At 35.8% G+C, this 24,365-nt stretch overlaps 1 protein-coding gene across 2 annotated transcripts; it reads left to right on the top strand.

Annotated features, from left to right (window-relative positions):
* The first annotated feature begins 8,145 nt into the window (after nt 1–8,145).
* On the top strand, nt 8,146–23,758 carry mkxb (mohawk homeobox b). Of its 2 annotated transcripts, XM_048164523.1 has the most exons (7): nt 8,149–8,352; nt 8,587–8,835; nt 9,959–10,106; nt 12,791–12,944; nt 13,126–13,449; nt 22,832–22,865; nt 22,946–23,758. In XM_048164523.1, the coding sequence occupies exons 2-7, from the start codon at nt 8,642–8,644 to the stop codon at nt 23,136–23,138; spliced, it is 1,047 nt and encodes a 348-aa protein (XP_048020480.1). In that variant the 5' UTR covers nt 8,149–8,352; nt 8,587–8,641; the 3' UTR covers nt 23,139–23,758. The 2 variants fall into 2 exon arrangements, with proteins under 2 accessions (XP_048020481.1, XP_048020480.1); XM_048164524.1 differs by lacking the exon at nt 22,832–22,865 and having other exon boundaries at nt 8,146–8,352.
* The last annotated feature ends 607 nt before the right edge of the window (nt 23,759–24,365 follow it).

The raw sequence follows: 24,365 nt of genomic DNA, 5'->3' as shown, positions 1-24,365 counted from the left end.
ACAACCCAAGTTGGATTGAAAATGGACAAACCCAGCAGTTGGGTTAAATGTTTGCCCAACCTGCTGGGTAGTTTTATTTAACTCAACTATTGTTTAACAAGTCTTGTATTGCTTGCTTAAAAGGAATCCTAAGTATGATTTTTTTGGTTCATTTTTTAGCTATCCAGCTATCTAGTCATTTTTAAACAATAGTTGGGTGAAATAAAACTGCCTAGCACGTTGGTGAAACATTTAACACAACCGCTGGGTTAAAACAACCCAATCGCTGGGTTTGTCCATTTTCAACCCAACTGGAGTTGTTTTTAACCCAACATTTTTTAGAGTGTGGTCTCCATTGAGTTCCATAGTATGAAAAAAAAAAATAATAATAATACTATGGAAGTCAATGGAAAACAGAAAATGTTTGACTACAATATTATTTCAAATATATTCTTTTGTGTTTAACAGAACAAAGAAACTGATTTAGAACAACTTGAGGGTGAGTAAATAATGACAGAATTTTATTTTTGGGTGAGCTATCCATTTAATAAATATTTTTCACCACTTACCAACAAAATGTTTACCTCAAAGACATACAAAGTTCTGGCATGAAACTCTAATGGGCAGGCTAATAGGTCCTTTAACTCAACCTGCAAATAATCACATCATTATCTATAGGTCACAGATGATTGGTTCCTGCCGTATTAGTAGCCAATGAGCTTGCATGCTTAATCTTTAAATACACGAGTTAGCATTTGCTAAGCAGCGCAGCGTGCTTCAGAAACCCTCCACCTTCCCCAGCTCCACCTGTATAGATCCGCTACGGTTATTCATGTACGCTATATTGTACAGCAGCAGCATCTCTTACTTGCTCACAGCAGCGTGTCATGTATGTATTGGCAGTAGCAAGTCCCGTACTTGCTCTGCAGCAGCAGCAGCAAAAATCAGCAGCAGCAGCGTAGCAGATCTCTTCCACCAAGACCAAACATATCTACATTGTAATATCCATTACCATGCCAAACACTCCCGAAAGTTGTCATGACAGAACTAATGTTATTTAGTTCTAGTGTTTCTCTTTGTCTTAAAGTCAACAATGTCAAATGCAACCCATTTTACTTCCATATTATTTGAATCAGCATGTAAAGCCAAACCTAAAGCTCATCGAGTATCTCAAATTGTAATATTCAATATTATTGCTATAACATTTATTAAATTACTTTTAAGCAATGAAATGCATTTAGCCAAGATTTATTTACCTTAGCATAGGGGTTTTTAATTTTTTTTGTCAGTCGACACTGTTTTAAACTAAAAACTGTTTGGCCGTTCATTTACACAACATCGGCATTTTGGGGGCCTGAAAACGCAAACCTTTGAAAACGGGTTTCAAAGTGCAAGCCTTTGAAAACAATACATTATTGTCTCCATGTAAACTAAAAAAACATGAATTTGTGAAAACGGTGACGTCATGTGCATGCGTATTACGTGTTCAGCCTATAGGCGTGTAGGGTTTCTTTACAAAGAGACATCGCCAACTACTGCCGTGGCATGAATAATACAGCGTTTTGAATCGTAACATGCACAATAATAATAACATGCAAAATTAAGACTAAGTAAATAGTGTCCGTTATGATTCCATGTTGACTGTAAACCCAGTACTTCATAGTGACCAACAAATACAATCTCTTTACCCACCAAAATAATCCTGTTACTAATATGATCTTACAGTACGTTCCACATTCCACCTTCTGTTCAATTTTTCCAGACTGCACCTTGGCATTCGGGCTGCTTTTTTGTCTGACTAACTGTACTCACTATGTGATTGTGGAATGAATTAACTTTTCATTTGGTCCAAGTCGTGGGGGCAATTCTTCAAAGGATTTATATTAGTGGAATGGCAAAGGTCTAATATTGTAGGGATATCAATTACTTACTGAACTACACAATTTTGTGTGCGGTAAATGTACCCATGATGAGACTTCCTGTATGGCAAAAAGTAATGTACTATAACTATATGGTCAAAGCAGTAAAGAATCACTTAATACGTCGAAGTACAGTATTTCTTTAACATGACTGGTACCACAACTTCATGTGCCAGTATCAATTTAATTCCAATTTTTATGTCGAAGCCAGTGACAAGGTAATCCGTACGTCTGGCTAGCACCAGAAGGAAATGTGATCCGTCTTGGCCTACTGCTTATTTAGATAAGACATGTGGAGTTGGTTATAGAGTCTGAGACTGCAGTAATGCTCTTCTCTACAGAAAGTCAGTGATAGCCGACTCTGCCCGAGAACTGCCGCACGTGGATACCGTGACCTTTTAGATCCACGGTTGCCGCCTTAGAACAACAGCTACCCAATCAAAGAAATAGATGTGATTGCTACAGCAATGTCAAGCCAATTAAATCTAGAGTGGCTGTAAAGAGCCAAACACAAATCACACATGAACAGAATATCCTATCAGCCAATTGCTTCAGTTATACCAATGAGAAAAACAAGTGCATTATAATAGTGAGCTCATCAAACAGCAATTAATAAAAGAACTGCTAGATATATTAGATCAAACTAGAAATATAATAGCTGTTTTTTCTTCTATGATTATAAACACAGGCTTGTAACAGTAACTACACACACATTTCATGGGACAGTGCCATGTACCACAGTCATATTTTTTCCAGAACATGCAATGCTGTATCTGTGACCAAAATTCAGGAATCAAAACAACAGATCAAAAGGGCGCTGAGACTGTTAACCAAATGACTCAAAAGGCTTGTGGTACATCAGATACATTCAGTGACACTGTTTCTATTCAGGTCATTCCACGAGAATATAAAAGCGATTTTGTCATTTACAGACATACTGTACGTCTCTCTGGGCCGTGCTCATTTTATTGTGTGTTGCAGAGCATTTGTGGCTGTGGTGTTTGTGGTTTCAGATTTGCTCTAATTGGTACTATATTGCAGTAATCTTAAGTTGCCCAATGCTTTTTCATTGGGGCCTGTGAAGAAACTGCAGCTGTTTTTGCAATATACTCATTGAAAGGTTACATTACTCAATATAATGTCGACAATATTAGAGCAAAGGAATCAGGCAGTGCACATATAACAGTACATACTAGTAACTAATAAACTATAGTGACTATAGTATAGGTTTATGTTTCTATACTGTACAATTCCATAAAAAGGTCTAAAACATCTTTAAAAATATGCTCTGAGCATAAGCATACTTCCTTTATGAGAAAAAGAGCAGATAAACAACTAGGAATTAACCTGTGCCTTTCATGTGGGAAGTTTTTTACATTTGCAGTGTTGTGCAACTTAAGTGAACAACTCGACCTTCTTTTTTTGTGTTTTCCTAGGTGAAAAGGGGGCTGCGTGTAGCTAGTATCAACAAATGTGTTAGTGAGGCTATCTCTGAGGAAAAGGAATTTATGGAGTGTGTTGCCGTGTTATATGCCTGGGCTACTGGAGAGGAATGTGCTGTCTGTTTTAAGGTGTCATGTGGGGATGCTCTTTGTGATTACAAAAGCTTGAACTAAAATACCCCTATGTGAGAACATCTGTGCTCAGGTCTGAGTGGGAGCAAAGATTTCGCCATAACCATAATTAAAAACATTGCACTTTAAAAATACATATATATATATATTTTGTCATAAAAAATGTTTTTATTCTGAGTTCATTTTGAGGTGGCAATAAAGGCTAATGTGTCAAATGTATCAAATCTAGCTGCAAATCATCATAATTGAAATCAGTGGAGCCCTGAGTAAAAGCTGGGCCTGCTTCAGCAGTGTGCTCCAAAAGTGTGGTATGTGTGAGCCGTTCCTATCGCGAAGCTGATAATAAAATGTGTGACCCATTTGAATTCTACCCCCTATTAAATCCCTATTAAAGTCACGCAGCAGGTTCTTTTGCCACTCAGTCCAGCTGAGGGAAAAGTGACGTCGATGCATACCCTCTGTAGGCTGAATCCCAAATTGCCCACTTCATAGCACTTTCGGTCTTGTGGACTTAACACAAGACCAACACAAAACCATAGGGCAGGGTTGCCAGGTTTTCACAACGAAACCTGCCCAATTGCTCCACAAAACTAGCCCAATCACATTTCGGGGGAGGGGGGATGGGGGGGTCCCACAGTAAAAAATGCATTCCGGGGGGTAAAATCCATGTTTTTGGTGGGGCTCCCCTGGTAAAATTCACATTCAAGAGCTAAATATCATATTATTTGGGGTCGATTCAACCCCCGGACATGAAAAACAACCCGCGGAAACAGTGTAAAATAGCCCAATTCCGCGGGAAAAGCCGTAGGGTGTCCCATTGGTCATTTTAGGTTTCAGAAAGGTGCTCATGAGCGCCCCCTTGCGGCCGCTATGCACCCAAAGCCACTGCAAGCCTGCAACCTTTAGCCAAAAAAGCATAGCGGCTAATGCTAACGCCAGAGATTGTATATTATAGGAAGATGAGAGGGTCTGTATCTCTTACCATTGGAGAAAGCGTAACAGCTAACATAATCACATGCGGCACCTCTCAGCCTTTTGTGTAATGGCCTCTGGTCTCCTTTCCTGCATACCACCAGTACCGCCACAGCTGGAGCGTTAGTATTAGCCGTTATGCTTTTTTGGCTAAAGGTTGCAGGCTTGCCTTCCAGGGGCTTTGTTAATGCTCCGCCTCTGGCGGTACGCAGAGAAAGAGCTTTGAACGGCGGGCACTAACGTCACTGCCGTTAAGTTAGCCGTTACGCTTTCTCCAGTGGTAAGAGATACAGATCTCATCTCCCTATATTAAAGAATACCCACACTTGCAGTCTTTGCACTTTACCACTTGTCTACTTACATGACGTATTTCCTGTATTTGGCTCAAGTATTCAAGTAGGCATGAAGACAGTGTATGTAGAACTTTTGATTATCCGATGGGACACATTTATAGTCTTGCAAAAAATGCAAGCGTTTACAGAACTTTTTTTTTTATTATTATAATTTTCAGTACTTTGCACTTCTAAATGTCTGTTCGGTGGTCACTATGTAACTAACAGAAGACACAATTTTAAAATTGTGGTGCTTCTTAAGTGATAAAAACCAGTTGCAAATGATGTACAAAATAGACATAGCCTACTCATCTTTGAATCAATAAAATGTGCAACACTTTACATTTTACTACCAAATTATATGTAATATATAATTAATTTAACTTAATTTAATTTAACTTGTAATATATAATAATTTTTTCCTTGACATCTCGCGATTTCAGGGCATGCGAGTTCCCAAACATAATGTATGATGGGATACGCTTAGCCTCGAATACCGCTCCGAAGCAGTATGCAAGATAGTGTGGGTTTAGTGTGCATTAAGGGCACTGCACTTGAGCATTTTTAAGACATGGGACAGTCTTGCACACTTACTTCCTGTCGCTCTCAAGTGGCGCAAGTGTGGGTATTTAGACAGGGCAAATCTCCCTCGATGTGCACTTTAGCTGAGCCCGCAAGTTCGCAAGCTATGCAGAGGACTTTACCCGGCAGTCAAAGCGGCATTACATCACGAAAGTGCGGACTCAGAGGAAGACCGTGAGGGTTTAGGGTGCCATTTGGGATCCAGCCAATATAAACAGGCTGAATCCCAAATGGCACACTTTCGGTCTTGTGGACTTACAATGGCTGCCGCGTACGTGTGTCCGTTAAGTCCACGAGACTGTAGGGTGTCCCATTCATCATTTTAGGTTTCAAAAGGGTGCTCACGAGCGCCCCCTTTGCGGCCACTATGCACCCTTGATGAGGGTGCGAGCTACGCAGAGGAATTTACCCGGCAGTCAAAGCGGCATTACGTCACGAAAGTGCGGAATCAGAGGAAGACTGTGAGGGTTAAGGGTGCCATTTGGGATCCAGCCACAATCTCTGGTACTGCCATTGACAAGTGGATGCGATGAGACCTGTTTTCCTGTTTGTTCATGTAACGTTCGGGATAAGGCTTATTCAGCTTAAAGCTATCAGCTAAAAGTCGGTAATAATTTAAGATAACGATAACTTTGTAAACTGATTTAGTTTGTGATAATGACTTACTGGTTACATCAAATTCAGTTTATTTATTTGTTTTATTTATTATATAAATGGGTGGTTCTGGAACTATGGGCACTTTTAAGTCCCAGTAGTGAAATTTAAGGTTTATGTTAAAATTTGTCATCTAAAGTTTCATAAATATAAACACAGTGTCATTACACACCTTGACTTAAAAAAAAATAATGAATGAATAATATGATTTAATTAAAAATTATGAAACATTTATATGTCCAAACACCATTTTTGTTCATGTCCCACACTTGTGGTTTCAATGTTGAGATGCATAAAATTAGCTAATTCTTTTACAATATGACATTATTTCAAATGAATTACTTTCATATAAATGTTACTTAATCATATGTTATATGATTTTTTTTCATCTAAATACACCTGTCCCACACTTTTGAGTCCTTACTGCAACACTGAGAAAAGACTCTTACTATGACACTTGTTGAAAGCCAAACAAATCTAGTTTCTATGGAAACAGAAATAAGCATGTGAGCACATGGCTTACAGACTGGGCCATGTGGTCACTCACAAGATCCAGAAACTAAGATAAAGATCTTCTTTTCTTATTCAGTATTTATGATGTGTCCTTACCATTCGGCTTAATAATTGTGTATTTTGAACTACATTTAAAAAAAAATAATAATAATTTATATCATAATAAGATGTAATAATAAGATGACAGAACTATTAGTTTTTGAAACAAGAAAATCAGTTTAACCCAGACTTTCCCCTACGGAAGAGGATTTGGGCCAAGCAATAATAAAAAAATAAAACCATCTCGAGATTAAAGTTGTTAAATTTCGAGAAAAAAATCGTTAAATTTCGAGAAAAAAGTCTAAATAAAATGTTGAGAATAAAGTCATTAAATTACAAGAAAAAACTTGTTAAATTTCGAGAAAAAAGTCAAGATAAAATGTTGAGAATAAACTCGTTAAATTACGAGAAAAAAACTTGTTAAATTATGAGAAAAAAGTCGAGATAAAATGTAAAATGTAAAAAAAGTAATGTAAAATGTAAATGTAAAAGTCGAGATGAAATTTAACAAGTTTTTTTCTCGTAATTTAACGAGTTTATTCTCAACATTTTATCTCGACGTTTTTCTCGAAATTTAACAACTTTAATCTCGAGATGGTTTTAATTTTTTATTATTGCTTGGCCCTAATCCTCTTCCGTACTTTCCTGCAATACCTCTTTGACAAAATGCCTTCTGTTGTAGTTTTTTTTTTTTTTCTCTACAGTAACCAATTGTTAAGGTTACATTATTAACAGGCGTCATTAATATTGTGTCCTTATACCAACACAAACTGTCATTACCGCAGCAATGATTTATTTTAATTATTAATCAGACTGTTGTTTGCAAAAATTATTTTAACCCTTCACTAGAGATGATTTACACATTAAAATGACATTATTTGTCATAAAAAGTGAAATGTTTTATCTTTGGAGTGTATTAAAACAATTGGTATCTAAGGTTAGCATCAAAATTTTCCATGGCATAAAGAATATCATAAAATCCCCTAATTTAAAATTATTTTTTAATATCTGTATTTACAAAAATTGACAAATCTTGAAAGTAACTATTTAAATGTTTTACATTTTTTTAAAAATTAAAAAAAAAAAAAAAAAAAGTGTATAAAATTACCATTACTGTAATGTTGCGGTAAGGACATTTTGTAAGAAGAAGAGATGTAAACCATAAAAAATTAACATGTTCCAGATTACAATCTTAACGTCATACATTTTGATATGTATTACAGACTGTGATGGTTAAAATTGAAATTCATAGAGGTTGATGTTTTTTTTTTTTTTTTTTTTTTTTTTTAAATTGGGAGTGTCAAAAATGCCCATAGTTGCAGAAACACCCAAATATATAAATACATTTTTACACTAAATGACTGGATTAAATGAATTTGTTTTCTTGAAGTATTTAGTAGCCTGTTTAATAAAGGAAACTACATGGTCTGCTTTAAACTTTCCACCACATGAGCATGAAACATTTGCTTTAAATCATGAAGGTCCTCCTAATGCTGAGCTAAGCCTCACCAACGTACCTATAAAATGTTATCCGTAAAACAAGGAGGCTACAAATGAGAACTCCACTGCAGACGGTCCAGTCCCGCTTACAGCCAGACACAGTAGCGAACACGATCGAGCCCCCTAGAGTCTTTGGGAAAGACGAGATTCGAGCTATATTCATGTTCCGGGGTGTGAAACCCTTTAGCGTTGAGCTGATATAGTGGAGTCGCAGTTGCTGAGCGCAAATGGGATGGAAGACACTGAAATTATAGTGTCGCTGGAGTTTAGCGACTAACAGGATAACTTGTAAGTGTTTTTATATTTTTAAGCAAGTTGCTATGGGAATGCCGTTATATAATATTTAAGTGGGCTTTTTAAGTTGCTTGCACTTTAAATAATTTCTCTATTGGACTTAATTGATTGATTTACTGAATAGCCTACATCGTACCTATGCATTGTAAATATGCATTTAAAACGTGACTAATGCCTACATATATGAATTTTTAAATCATTTCAAATAAGAACCCATTTCGTTCACAGGGGCATTATCGCAGTATAAGGAAAATTTCATTTGTGATTTGGCACATGGCACTCAATGAATGCAGCGCGAGCAGCGATGAACACGACAGTCTTCAGTAAGTTTGATCGGCTGCGTTTTGAGGAGACCGAACAGAATGTGGAAAGAACCAGTAGGAGCTATTTAGAGGTGATTGATGGACAACATTCAGATTTACTGACAAGCCACAAAGTGATGGATGGCACCGAAGCTCTAAAACACAAACGAAATGGGTATGTATGTCGTGCTCTATTACTTAAAATGCATGAAACAGTCTAAATGTGATAAACATAGTTAATGTAGAGTAGATACTTGAAATGACCGCTTCTTTTTTTATTTTTCCCACTCCGTATGCGTAAGTAAATATTCGTGAAATATTAATGTTTATTTATACTTTTCATATTTAAAAGACACTGTGGAAAAACGTCACTGTTATCTCTTGTATACGTGTAATGTAACAAACTAGTTTTGTTCATCTGGCTGATTATGAGAACGAGACAAAATGATGAAGATAATTGAATATTTGGACTAGGTGGTAGTTTGAATGGTTGTTTCTTCAATTTATAGGAAAGCAGTACAGTATAGTTTACTGGAAGTGTACTTCCTACAAGGATGCTATCATGGAAATATAACAAAGATGTGCTCTTCAAACTCATACAATACACATAAACTGTATTTCTGTTATATAAAGCTATTATGACCAGTCAGTGCATCACATCGCTATGTATGGAAGGTAAAGGGATGTTACACATATTTGGTCCACAGTGACATCTGCTGATTGTCTCGGTTTTGGATATCTACATCATCTAATTGGACATCATCTATTTTCTTTCAAATGTTTCATTACTTTGAGCTTCAATGCTCTGCACTTTGTTTACAGTATCATTTGTCTCTCTTACCAGTCATGTAAAATGTTTGGATTATGCACTGACAGCGCAATAATTTGTGTTAATATAGTGTGGTGAGTGGTATGGATGCTTTGTTGACAGTTTGTCAAAACTAAAGGCTCAAAAAGCAACTGTATCTCCCATTAAAAGTCTTTTTTTTTAGCTAGTTTTGCATGAAAGATTACAAAGAATCATTATAAAATCAGCAAAGTAATTGCGGGGAAAAATGATTTGTTAAGCGATAAATTATTTGTTGAGTTAAAAATCAGCTCACATCTCTTTAAGAGACTTGCGGTTAAGATGACTAATGATGTATATTCCCTGAATCTGCTGTGAAAAAGCAGAACAGATGGTAATAGATAACAATATTGGCTTTTAAGAAATTAACAATATGTGTAATGTATATTCAATTGTATGCTCCATTGACATTGACTTAAACTTTTACATTTGTGTCGTTTTTCTTGAGCAGTGGAGGGAAGGTGCGGCACAAACGTCAGGCCTTGCAGGATATGGCTCGACCACTGAAGCAGTGGCTCTATAAGCACAGGGACAACCCTTACCCCACCAAAACTGAGAAGATACTGCTGGCTCTGGGTTCCCACATGACCCTGGTTCAGGTGAGGTTAAAATAAGCACTAACTCTGAATAAGATTGATACTTGAGCAGGTTTATTTACATCAGATCAGATCAGATCAAATCAGGATGGATTTGGCACATATGCATTATGCAATGATATAAAAACAGGGGTTTACCGAATGTAGAAGTACAGATATAAAAAAAAAAGACTAATCTTATTAGTCCTATTAATAAATTTTCAACAAACAGCATACACAACAATGTACAACGGCATTGTTTTGAAGCCACTAGTGGATCACAGTCCAAAAATGGGTAGCAGATCTGTTCTGAAATTTTGCTAATGCAAAAAATAACTTGCAACTGCCTGTATTATATAATGAGCATAAAATGCATAGTTAGGATTAAGGGATGAGAAAACACTTCCTATATCTTTTGTATTTGACATTGAAGTTGACATGAAGCTGAAGTTGCGATAGTCTTTTCTTCTCTTTTGTGACGTATATACGATATAAATGGCTTCTCGAACTAGAAAAAAAAAAAAAAATGTAGGGCAGGACTTGATTTTGTCCATGGGGAATTGATTGGGTCATTGTATGGTTGTGCTTTGCTATTGGTCGATCTCATGTTTGTGACATGTTGCCCCGCCCACACGCCAGTAAACACATCATCAGAAAAGAGAGATGAGCTGCAAGAGGTAGGGGAAGTTATTCAATCATTTAATCATTTTATTCAATCAGTCACAAATCATTTATAATAAATACTGCAATATTCCACACAAAAAAACAAAAACAAAAAAATCTATTTTGATTTCATGGTGACTTTAAAGGCCACTCTGACAATCAAACTCTACACCAGTTCTTTTTTTTTGTGCAAATTCATCTGTCACTTGTTAATACTGATATAATATTTAACACAGTTTGTTTTTGTTAGGTTGGTAAATTGCTCTTCTGCTGTTATTTATAAAAATAAACTGTAACTGTTAATTTATGTTTTTTTTTTTTTCTGTCAAAATTGTGTCATTCTAACAATTGTGCAAATTGTTTGGCCTGTGCATTTCTTGATAATTTTGAAAAAAAAAAAAAAAAAAAAGTTTTGCTTAATTTTAAATGATAAACAATTTTGGTATACGTTGAGTCATCATTCAAAGTTTAATGTCAAATCTGGGCAAAAACAGCTGGTTTAAACAGTGACATGAATGGAAAAAGTACATAAACCCTACATTAAGTGTCTTGCAGGCATGGCCATATCAACTTTATATTGCTTTAACTTAATTCTTTATCTGCAAATGTATTAAACATTTTCAGACCATTTGTATTTTAGCAATGTCTATTTGAAGGGTCTGTTTATATCGCTCCACAGAATTTGAACTGAATTTCAATGACTCTGACTTGGCTGCTATAAAATACCAAATTCTTTCTCTATTGTTGTTCGCGTCAGTGTTTTGGGTTAGTGTTGTGTTGCATGAACCATCTTCTTTCAAGTTTCAGATAACAGACAGATGTGCTGATGTTCTGCTGTAGAATTTCTTGGTATTCATTAGTCATTGTGATTGTAAACTGTCCAAGCCCAGAGGCATCAAAACAGCCCCCACAACATTTTATTCCCACCCTCATATTTCACAAATGGGATGAAGTTTTGATGTTGGCATGCTCAAACATATGGCTGTGTAGAACTAGCTGCTGTGGAATATTCTTTAACAGTTGTGAGACAGGCACATTAGTGGCTTCCTCTCTTCTTTAGTGTTTCTCTGATGGTAACTGCACACACATTATCAAGTGCACTACTAGTCTGCTAAAGCCCACTCATACTCATTCTTCCTTTTGTCATCATGATCATCTGATTATGTATAGATGGAGGGCCAAATCTGGAAATTCTTATGTAACCCTTCCAGTCTCATGAACTTCAACAGGTCTCTTTCTGAGGTCTACTGAAATCTCTTTTGATTGAGTTACATTACACATAAACAGAATAATCTCATAAAGAGCGGGGTTTTTGCAGAGCAGGTCAGTCTAAATGCATTGAAAACCTGACTCTAGTATCCTTCAGGGTCACATGCGTTTTTCATTGACGATCTTGAATATATAAACTAGTCCAAGATATTTGCAATTGCATTAAGTTTACATTTACCAAAGGAAAAATAAATAAATCCTGACAAAGCCAATGACACCATTACTATACACATTGTATTTACAGAGTAACTAGATACAATACATTTCTGCAACTGAAGCAAGCCAGGTGGGTTGCTTGAATAATAGTTATGCATATAACCCTCCTGCTTTATACGTATGGCCTGCAACCTTATTTCTGCTGCTGACACACTATTTTAAATGTAAGTTTACTGTATGATTGTATCAGTGGTATAACGGGTGACAAGTGTGTTTATGACCCCTTCTATATGGTATAACGTGTCATATCGGATGGATAGAAATATTCCATTGTAAAAAGCAGGAATAAATTATTTAATTGTATTAATCTGTATGCAAATATTTTTTAATATTATATAAATAAGAAAATAAAAGTCTAAATATGGAAAATCTTCAAACTGCGGACAAAAAAAAAAGTTTAAAAGTAGCCCGCCTCTGAAGAGTGAAATATAGATGAAAAACAGTTTGACTGTGTATTGCATCATTTTTTAATTATTCATTGAAACATTATACATGACAATGCAAGCAAGATAAACCAAAAGCTGTTCTTAATTTAACAATTATGCATTTGTATTTTTCAGGTCTCAAATTGGTTTGCGAACGCGAGGCGAAGACTCAAGAACACAGTTCGGCAGCCTGACTTGAGCTGGGCTCTACGCATAAAACTGTACAACAAATATGTACAAGGAAACGCTGAGAGACTCAGCATTAGCAGTGATGACACAACATCGGATGGTACGGGCGGATACCTATTCTATAGACATATTTTGATGTATTCAGACAAAATGCAGTAACTTTGCCAACACTAAAACTGTGAACAAGATTTTAATTGATTTTATATCCATTTAAGCATAGTCAAACTCAGTTTTGACAAAAGTTGTAGTTAGTTTAAGTTTGATATGTTATTGTTCCACAGATGGGGAGAATCCTTTAAAGATGCAGGCCAGCGAATCAGACTATAACAGACCCATGCACAAGAGCGTTATTCAGGACAGCAGAGGCAAAGGTGTGGGGCGAAGCACAGACCCCTCAGTTTGTGATGATTATGTGTCTCCACCAAAATACAAGAACAGCTTGTTAAACCGCTATCTAAACGATTCCCTTCGGCATGTAATGGCTTCCGAAAAAATTATGGACTCTCGGAATCGGAAACATTCTGGATCATTTAGCTCCAACGAGTATGAGGATGATTTGCTTTCACCCTCATCAGAAGCTGAGGCAAACTTCACCTACCGTACAGGTAAGAGCTGCCACAAAATTTCAAGCTTCAAAATTGTAAGAATTCAAAGAGGATATAGGTTGTCAAAAAAAGCAAGACATTTGATGCAAGTAGCTTTACATTTAATAAAAAAAAAACATAAAAAAAACTGTGCTGTTGTACTCTTGTAGTCTGATATTGTTAAAGGGATAGTTCTCCAAAAAATTAAAGGTGCCCTCGAATGAAAAGTTGAATTTATCTTGTCATAGTTAAATAACAAGAGTTCAGTACATGGAAATGACATACACTGAGTCTCAAACTCCATTGTTTCCTCCTTCTTATATAAATCTCATTTGTTTAAAAGACCTCCGAAGAACAGGCGAATCTCAACATAACACTGACTGTTACGTAACAGTCAGGATCATTAATATGTACGCCCCCAATATTTGCATATGCCAGCCCATGTTCCCAACATTATGAAAGGCATTACACAAGGGCAGGCAGTAACGTCTGGAGCAGCACAGCCGAATCATCAGACTAGGTAACGTTAAGCAAGCAAGAACAATAGCGAAAAATGGCAGACGGAGCGATAATAACTGACATGATCCATGATATCATGATATTTTTAGTGATATGTGCAAACTGTCTTTCTAAATGTTTCGTTAGCATGTTGCTAATGTACTGTTAAATGTGGTTGAAGTTACCATCGTTTCTTACTGTATTCACGGAGACAAGAGCCGTCGCTATTTTCATTTTTAAACACTTGCAGTCTGTATAATTCATAAACACAACTTCATTCTTTATAAATCTCTCCAACAGTGTAGCATTAGCCGTTAGCCATGGAGCACAGCATCAAATTCATTCAGAATCAAATGTAAACATTATAACAGTATACAATGCTCAAATAATCCGACGCATGCATGACGAACACTTTGTAAAGATCCATTTGAGGGTTATATTAGCTGTGTAAACTTTGTTTAGGCACTGTTTAAGGCAAGCGCGAGCTCCGTGGGCGGGGAGCGTCAGCATTTAAAGGGACCGCACAGCATAAATCGGCTCATATTTAATGATGCCCCAAAATAGGCAGTTAAAAAAATTAATAAAAAAAAATCTATGGGGTATTTTGAGTTTTAAACTTCACAGACACATTCAGGGGACACCTTAGACTTATATTACATCTTGTAAAAAAACGTTCGATGGCACCTTTAATCTATCATAATTTCAACAATTTCATGTCTTTGCAACATGTCTATAACTTTTGAAAGATGTTAGGCATCATGTTCATACTGCTCTTTTCACTTCAAAAAGTGCCATAAAAGTTGTTGACACAACTCATGCTCTATTTATTTCAATCATGACAACTCAAGGAATCATTTTAGCATGTTATTAAATATGTGAATAGCTATGTTTCCATCCAAAGTTACAAATTTAACTTAATTGGAATGTCGCATAAAATATTTGTGAATAAAGCAGCTGTTTCCATCCAGTGAGTCGAAGAGAACAAAATCAACACTTCATGATAAACTGGCGCTAATTATCACTAAGAAAAATTGAAGTTGCTGCAATAAGAGAAGCCACTTTATATAATAATTTTTGTATAGCCTATAATAAATTACTTGCATCCAAGAGTGCGTGGATGAAACACAATAAACGCAGTTATGTTATCTTGGTTTCGGAGACGCAATCCTGCTGTTTGGGAACACAGTCCTGTATCAGCCAGCGCACTGGACTGAACTAGAAATTTATATGGCCGTTTCATTGACAAAACTTATTTAACTTTAGGGGAATTTGACTAAACTACAGTCATATAGACAACTTTTACAGTACTTATATGGTGTTTGTTTTTTTTTGTTTTTTTTTTGGACGTTGACAAGCCCTGGTCACCATTCAATTCCATTGTATAGAAAAGTGCAGCATCATCACTCTGCTAAACTTCTCCTTTTTGTGTTCCGCAAAAACAAGAAAATCACACAGGTCTTATAGAACATAGTTTGCTCTGACTAACTTGCTGAATACTGTATTTCAGCTTTATGTGTTAAGATGGACAAAGTAAATAAATAAAAAACTGAAATGGAGACAAATGCATTGAAAGATTTTGTGAATCCCACTAGAATTAATAATAAAATTGAATGTAAAGCTGAGGTTTCGTATGGTTTGATTGGTGAGTGGAACGTTCCTGGACTCTGTTCTCTCGTAGCTTATAGGAACACCTGCTGATGCCTCATGAAAGCAAATGCTTTAGTGTTGCCAAAGGAGTTGAGTCTAATTCATCATTAACATAATTCCACCTCAACATTTCAAAATGTTCTACTTCTATGTTTATTCTGCATCTGCGCCCTTTTGGAATGGTCTCATTTTGGGAAAAATAAGGAATGCTCTGCTTTTTTCATTTATGATGAAGTATTGCATGAGTGCATTAAAAAATGCTGGTGTTGGTAATGAACAGAAGCAATCTAACAATGCATAACAACATTAGTTGCATTTATGGGCTACTACAGAGCATTGCATGTCTTATTACAATAAGTTTTTGATATGGAAATGCATTTTTTAATTCTCCTTTCAGATCAAATAGGCATGTGCGAATGGCTTCAGTACAGAGTTGGAAGTGTCAAAAACGTTTAGCTGATTACAAAAGTTGCCAACATTTGAGACATAAGACTAACTGACTTTTGTTCAATGTGTCTTGTTCAGGAAAAACAAACAAAACAAAACAAAAAAACCTTCTCTGTATGCCTCTTTGTCAACATGACAGTACAAAGACAGTACAAACAGTATAATCTCATTTAAAGACTGTCAGTGCAAATTTGCTCAATGAATAGATCTCAAAATGTTAAAAAAAGTAGTTCATCCCAAAATGAAAATTCAATAACCTTTATGATTTTTCTTCCATGGAACATAAAAAGGAGATATTCTGGAGAATGTTCAAGCTGTGCTTTTCCATACAATGAACTGACTGGTAACCAAGTGTTGTCAAGCTAAAAAAATAAAAGTAATAATAGTATTTATACAACCTGTCTTCTTTCATGATAGCTTTGTATGAGGAAAAGATGCCCCTGCCCTAGAGTATATTCTCATACGGCATGTTAAAAATTTGTCAACACCAACATTCATGCCAAATGTTGCTGATTCTTGTGTTTCTCATAACCAATAATAACATAATTCAAATTTGTGTGTAATGCACTAATGAGGTTTGAGAACTGCCTGACATTTCCTTAATTTAAAAAAAATTACAGTTCAGTAATTTTGCCAGTTATTTTGGTATTTCAGCTAAGCTTGCTCCTAACCTGCCATAATAAATGTATAAAGTAACATCAAATCTGCTCACTCAAAGCCACTGTAAAACGAGAGGCTGTCAGGAATGTTTCCTGCATACCAAGAAAGCAGCCGTTCAGCTTCTGTAGTTTGTAGACTTGTACCATTATGATGCCAGCATTGACATTAAAACTTTGGTAACACTTTATTTTCACGTTCTGTTTACTATAAAAAATGTTGCACCTACATGTCAACTAACTTTCATTAGAGTATTTGTTGACTGTTAGGGATAGGAATAGGGTTATTAGAATAAGGGATTAAGTTTAGTAGAGTAAGTTGACATGCACTTGCAAAGTTTCTTATATTAAGTTGAATGTTAGTTGGGGGTGCATCAAAATAAACTGTAGATATTAAACAGTATAATACTCTAATGAGAGTTAGTTGACATGTAAGTGCAACATTCCTTATAGTCAACATAATGTCTAAAGGGGACGGTCAAAATAAAGTGTTACCAAAACTTTTGCTTGATTAGCTGTAAATATTGACTGATATTTACATCAGGCAGTGCTGAAATGTCATTGTTTCAGTGAAGCGTGCATGTGACCTGGAGACACACCTCATATTTCCCTTAGATGGAAAACAAGTGGTTTTCCACATAAATATCAAAAAGCAAAAAGGTCAATATTTTCACACCATAACTCCATACTGTAGTTCGGAACGGATTGTATGCTCAGCTACTGATAGTTGTGAGAATGGTGCTAAAAAGCTTGTGATAGAATTTTAAAGGAGATGAAGGAACATTAATGTCTTTTGGCTGTTATAAGTCACACACATGGCAGTAAGTTCAGTGATGACATAAAAAACGGTAAAAATAAGCAAATAGTTGGAGTTGAAGGGAGTGATTAGAGTTCAGTTGTTTCAATTGTTAAAGTCAAATTGAAATGAGAACTGACCGTATTTACTTTCTTAATGTATGTTGCTTGTCTTATTATGGACAGTTCATTGGTGTATTTGTCTTCGCAATATTTAATCATAATGTAATAACATAATCCTTTTCTTCTAAAACAATAGCAGATGTCAATTAGGTTGTTTTGGCTATTGAATAATGTTAACTAAATTCAAACAGTCTACTCAGGCAATGTTTCCACATTCATTCAGGCTTTTGCATTCAATCCAATTTCTGATGGAGTCTTTTTTCCTCTTTGAATATCCTGTTTTACTTGAAAATAAATAACATTACAGGAGTAAAATGGGTTGCGAACAGCTATTCATGTCGAGTTTGTGTTGAATTTTCATGAATAAAACTACCTTGTGGCACATGCTAGCTGGATAGATTACCTTGCCACATATCTTAAAGATTTTGGAATTTTAAGGAGATTGATTTTTTCCAGTTAAAATTCAATTAAGAGACAGATTTGTTAAGAAAACACAGCCCCTTTTTTATCAACCTTTTTCTATTGTTGTTTTTTATGGTGTGATCTCAGTTTATAGCTAATTTGATTTTGGTTAATAGAGCCCTCCTGTCTTTAACCAGAGGAATTGGTGTTTTTCCTTAGGTTAAGTCAATCCAAAGCATCTGTGGACAATAGAAGTGAAGTTAAAAAGATGACAGACATTCAGTAGCACACAGGAACCAGAGCCAAATGATTTATTAATGGTTTATAGTAGTTCTTGGCACCAAATACTGTTTGAGAAATCCAAGTTGGAGATGTTTTAGGCAAAGAAAATTGAAAATAGCATTTTGTGTGCTCGTGCATGTCGTCCAATTTTCCCTCTCATAGCTCCCATAAGAAAGATTTTTCTTTACTGACCTCGATGCTTTCAGCAGAAAAGAAAGACCGCTTCACTATTACAACCAGATTTATGTAGAACAAAGGCAAGATATTAATTTAAACTGATTCCAAAACATGACTGTGAAAATAAGTATATGATGTCCGTGAATGTTTAATGGATGGATCTCAATTTGTTTGAGGTGTCCTCCCTTGTCTAACCAAATATGATCTTTCCTGTCATTCATTTTGCATCAACGGCAATGTGAAATAGCCTGAAAGTGTTTAGCTTGTGAATGGTTAGTTTGAAGACATGATGTAGTTTGTTGCTTAGTATTTTTCAGTGTATTTCTTACTAAAAGTTCATTAAAAAATGAAAATTCTGTCATCATTTAATCAACCTCATGTTGTTCAAAAACCCATATTTCTTTTCATCCATGTTTCCCAAAATGAAAAATTTAAAAGTATATAGTCAGACAGGAAAAGGAGTTATCTAGCTTCAAAAAGGTCCCAAAAGAACCATTATAAGTGTGATGAAAGTAGTCTATACCACTTATGCCCTATATTCCAAGTCTTTTGAAGCTTTATCTGAAGAACAGATCAAAATTTACTTTTAATGTTGTTATGTTGTTACTACTAATGTTGTTAGTCACACATGAACGACATGAAAGCAACACTTACAAATACAATTGTTGTAAATTATTTTTCTAGTTGAAAGGTTTCAAGGTCTATTTTTCAAGTTTGATTAACTTTCCAGGTATATGTGACTCTTAGCTCTGAGTTTATAAATGGCTGAACCAATAACAAGATTAAATGGAGATATTATGTTTGACTTTTGCTCAGGCAATATGATATAACCAATTCTTAACCGTAGTTCATTCTGTGCCTATAAATAGTTTCAGATGGATAGTGTTAAATCTTCATTTTCATGTTGGGTAAACTGTTCCTTTAAAGTGCCTCTATTATGCTATTTTAAAGGTTCTTAATTTTATTTTGGAGGTCTCCTACAATAGGTTAACAGGTCAGATGGCCCAGTCTGTTGTGATTGGTCTACTGCTTACAGCGCTCGTCGGAAACAAAATGCCTATTTCCACATATGAATTTCAGCTCTTCCTCAGCACTTGATACACAGTAGCCCCTTTCACACATACAGTCTTTACTGTTGTAACATTACCAGTAAATTACCGGTAATATGCTCTGTGTGAATGAAGATTACCAGTATGAGCACATACAAAGTCAGAACGCGCTGACGTAAGAAGTCTGCTTTAGGCCAATCAAAGTTCTTATGGAGATGACGTGGTTACTCCGCGCTGTTTACAGTAAGCTTTATAATAGTTTTTCTATTTAAATATGCGCAAGATGATAATTTTTGACCGTTGCTCCACGTTTAGCAGCTTTTTCAATGTGTTGCGCTTGAGACCCTGCCTTCTTTTCCATTCATAAGTGTTGAGGCTCTGCAGTCGGATACTATCAGTGTTAGGTAAGTTACTTCAAAAAAGTAATTAATTACTAATTACATCATCAATGTTGTATTTAAAATACTTTTCTATTTACTCTGTCTGAAATGTAATTTAATTTCTCAATAAGTAATTCAACTCATTACTTTTAAAAATCCCTATAAACCTTGACCTGATAGACAATAGAAAGGAAACTCTTTTAATAATTTAAATATGAGTCAAACATGGAATAGTTTAGCCTTTTATAGCTTTTTAAAACATTTTAGCTTTATACTTTATACTGACATACTATAATACTTAAAAATCTTTAGTAACAAATGGATGTAGCGATACCACCAGAAGTGCACAATATTTGATTCGGTAGTCGATACGGTAAAAATATTTAAAGATACAAATAAAACAATGCTAGGCCTATATTTTTTCAGGTAGGTCTAATAGTAGCAAGTAAAAATACCACAGAAATTAAATAATCAAATACAAAATAACTCTGCATAGTCATAACTGTATAAATTAAATATAGATTAATCCTAAAGCTTTTATTTTGTTGTTTAATTATCATTTACAATACAGACAAAAGAAGACAGTAGCATGTTTTAAAGGCTGCTGTCACTAAGACCTAATGGACGAAGACAATATGCTGTTACACATGCTGTTCACATTCACATAACCAACGCGAATATACGCCAAGACAGGCATTTTGACATAACAGTGTGTGTATTTGAATGTTTATGTGTAATAAACCGCGAAAATTTGACACTCGCAAGAGACGGCTACGTTCAGAGCGCACTGACTGAAGACCGTCTCTCAGAGAGCGCGCGAGTAGTTTTTCTCCCTAGGACATAGCTTTACCATAATGTTCTTGCCTACCTGTGTCAAAAAAGTGAAGTAATTAGAATATTTCCGTTCTGCAAAACAGCCATTCGGCATCTTCAGACAGCGACTACGCAGCCAACTGATGCTAAGTTGCAAACTCACGCGCAACTGCACTACAGCTATCAGACGACAAATTTAGATTTTAAATTCAGTACTGATTTATACAAAACTGTTGAACTAATTTACAGTATGTAACTTAAGTACATTATAAGTAACTGTAATTAAAGGTGCCCTAGAATTAAACATTGAATTTATCTTGGCATAGTTAAATAACAAGAGTTCAGTACATGGAAAAGACATACAGTGAGTCTCAAACTCCATTGTTTCCTCCTCCTTTTATAAATCTCATTTGTTTAAAAGACCTCTGAAGAACAGGCGAATCTCAACATAACACCGACTGCTACGTAACAGTCGGGATCATTAATATGTACGTCCCCAATATTTGCATATGCCAGCTCATGTTCAAGGCATTTGACAAGGGCAGCCAGTATTTACGTCTGGATCTGTGCACAGCTGAATCATCAGACTAGTTAAGCAAGCAATAACAATAGCGAAAAATGTCAGATGGAGCAATAATAACTGACATGATCCATGATAACATGATATTTTTAGTGATATGTGTAAACTATCTTTCTAAATGTTTCGTTAGCATGTTGCTAATGTACTGTTAAATGTGGTTAAAGTTACCATCGTTTCTTACTGTATTCACAGAGACAAGAGCCGTCGTTATTTTCATTATTAAACACTTGCAGTCTGTATAATTCATAAACACAACTTCATTCTTTATAAATCTCTCCAACAGTGTAGCATTAGCCGTTAGCCATGGAGCACATCAAACTCATTCAGAGGGGGCGGAGAGCGCGAGCAATTAAAGGGGCCGCAGCCTGAATTGGCGCATTTCTAATTATGCCCCAAAATAGGCAGTTAAAAAAATGTATTTAAAAAAATCTATGGGATATTTTGAGCTGAAACTTCACAGACACATTCAAGGGACACCTTAGACTTATATTACATCTTGTAAAAAAATGTTCGATGGCACCTTTAAATTATCTAAAAATGAACAGTAATCCCTTACTTTACTTTTTCAGTGGATAAGTAATTTAATTACAGTAACGCGTTACACCCAACAGTGGATACTATTATGCATAATTCTGGTAATTCATTCTGTTAAATTACCGGGATTGCTGTGCGAAAGGGGCTAGTGATACAAACAGTAACAATGGTGTTGGTTTTATCGTATCAATTTGAGCATGAGTCCTCATGCATACAAAGTGGATTCGCAGTGCCAAAAACAGCGTCTTCTCAACATCTTCTCGAAAACACAAACCAAACTCTTCCAGGCAGCTACAACTACAGTGTTTGAGGGTCAAAGTAGACGTTGTTCACGGGCAACCAATGAAGATCATAGGCTGGCATTATGCAAATGTGTTACATTGTTACGTAGCAAGTACATAAAATTACTGACGATTTGTTTCAGGCAGTTCAGAATCTATTCTTTCTTTTAGGTGACAATAACTTTGTCGTGCACATTGATCTTTAAAACTTTGCTGATGTTTTACATTCACAAACAGCTATATTACACTGCATTAAAGATAATATTCAAAAGACATAATAGGGGCACTTTAACGCAACTTCACAACAATTTAAATAGTCGTTAGCTAAAGGAAAAGGTGTAATAATTTAAAAAATGCAAATCGGGTTGCAAAGTGCTGGAACAACGTGTCTGTTTCTGACACAGAGCAGATATCCTTTTTCCATCTCGAGAGCGCAGGGGAAGCATAATTGCATTTGTTTTGGCCGGGGCGCATGAATGTGGCTGTAGGCACAGCCTGCAGAGCTCCACTTAAATCTCCCTGAGCTCGGCAAACACCCTCTTACTCACCCATGTACAAGCACACGTGAAAACACGTTTACACATCAGTTCCATCGATATAGAGAGAGAGTAGCTCAGGGACTTTTCATTAGCTGCATAAATTATGTGCCAACTTTTAGCCAAGGAGCTTTTGAGGCTTTTCTTTAAATCCAGTTTAAATATCTAGTTTATAACTCATTTCACCAAACTGTATTTTTCAGTGACGTTGGACTGTGGCACACGCCAAAGTGATAGGTAAGAATGCTGATGAATCATAAGGTTTTTAGGTACTGCTAAAACTCCTCATTAACCATTTCCTCTCAATTTGGCAACAGCGGTGCTTGTAAAGGTGGCGGAGGAGGAAATAATGAGACTTACTGGAAAGAGCTCCATGCCGCCATGGCCCTGACCAACCTGGCCCAAGGGAAGGAGAGCGCAGCGCCGGGCACCACCAGCTGTATCATCCAGAAGTCTTCCCATATAGCAGAGATTAAGACTGTCAAAGTGCCCGTACAACCCCGACATTAGTGGCTAACAGACTGGACAGCGGTCTGTACTAGGTTATAATTGCTAAAAGACTACCTGAACACTTGACTATGTACTACATGCAATAATTTAGTTGAAAATGATCCACAACAGCCTTTTCTGAGAGGAAAAGTACATGTTGATTGACCAGCGTGCCTATTTTTTTTTTTTTACCACTGTCTGATGAAAAATGACGCAGAAAAGAGAGTTTATTGTGTGGACGGTCACTACAACTAAACACAGAAGCACAAAAATCCGACTCTTTTTGATTTATACTGTCATCATTTCTAAAAATGCAGTTTTGTTCGTGGCTAAAATGTAATATATTAATCATGTATGTATTCATTTTCCTAAGTTATGTTAATTTTAATTTTAATTGACACAGGATTATTGTCATCCTATGGCAATGGCATATAAATGTGGATTCTTGTGTTTTGTTTTGGCAAGTATGGCATATAGAGGAAGTTTATTTCCTTTTTATTTTCTTTTTTTGTTTTTTGAATATTCTGTATGAATGAAGCAACTTTTTTTTCTTTTAATTTCATGTGTCATTGCCAAGTTTATCATGCAAAACAGAGTCATTTGAGAGTTTCTCAATAAAATACATTTGTGCTTTGATTAAATTTGCTCCTTTCATCTCTTGTTTTCTTTGGACGCCCATTTCCTTGGAGTGAAAAATAGAAAAGGTAATTGTGAGACAAAATTGGATAGATTATGACACTGTATTATATAAAATTACAGTTATTAGAAATAAACAATTGTAAATTGTATTTGCAAGAAATACTGTAAAGTCAACATTACTATCTCTATGGCAATTATGATGCCTGGAAGTAAAACTATATATTTTTTTACCATTTTATTTTATTTATTATTTACTGTGAGGCAAAAATGGACCGCCATCATTTTCACCTAATCCAGTATGTAATATTCAGGGTCAGAGCCACATTTTGATAAAAGCAACTAGCACTCCAATCTGATAAAGAAATAGCGCACCCATGCTGAAACAGTTACCCTTGACATCTGCACAGAGCTCAGCGGCTTGTACTAGGCCATATTGGATAAGCATTTGCATTTCAGTTATGTACCTGATAACTCTTCTAGATAGGCTGTTTGAACAGTCCGTTATGTTTGAGTCTTGCTGGACACATTTAAACGGTTCAGCCAGCAGCAAGAATTTGGAATTGAATATACAGTCTGCCCTGCTGTATCTCCTTACAGACCTGACCACAT

The sequence above is a fragment of the Megalobrama amblycephala genome, linkage group LG17 (assembly GCF_018812025.1).
Source record: "Megalobrama amblycephala isolate DHTTF-2021 linkage group LG17, ASM1881202v1, whole genome shotgun sequence".
NCBI classification, from domain to species: Eukaryota; Metazoa; Chordata; class Actinopteri; order Cypriniformes; family Xenocyprididae; genus Megalobrama; species Megalobrama amblycephala.
This window is presented reverse-complemented; position numbering and strand designations above follow the sequence as displayed.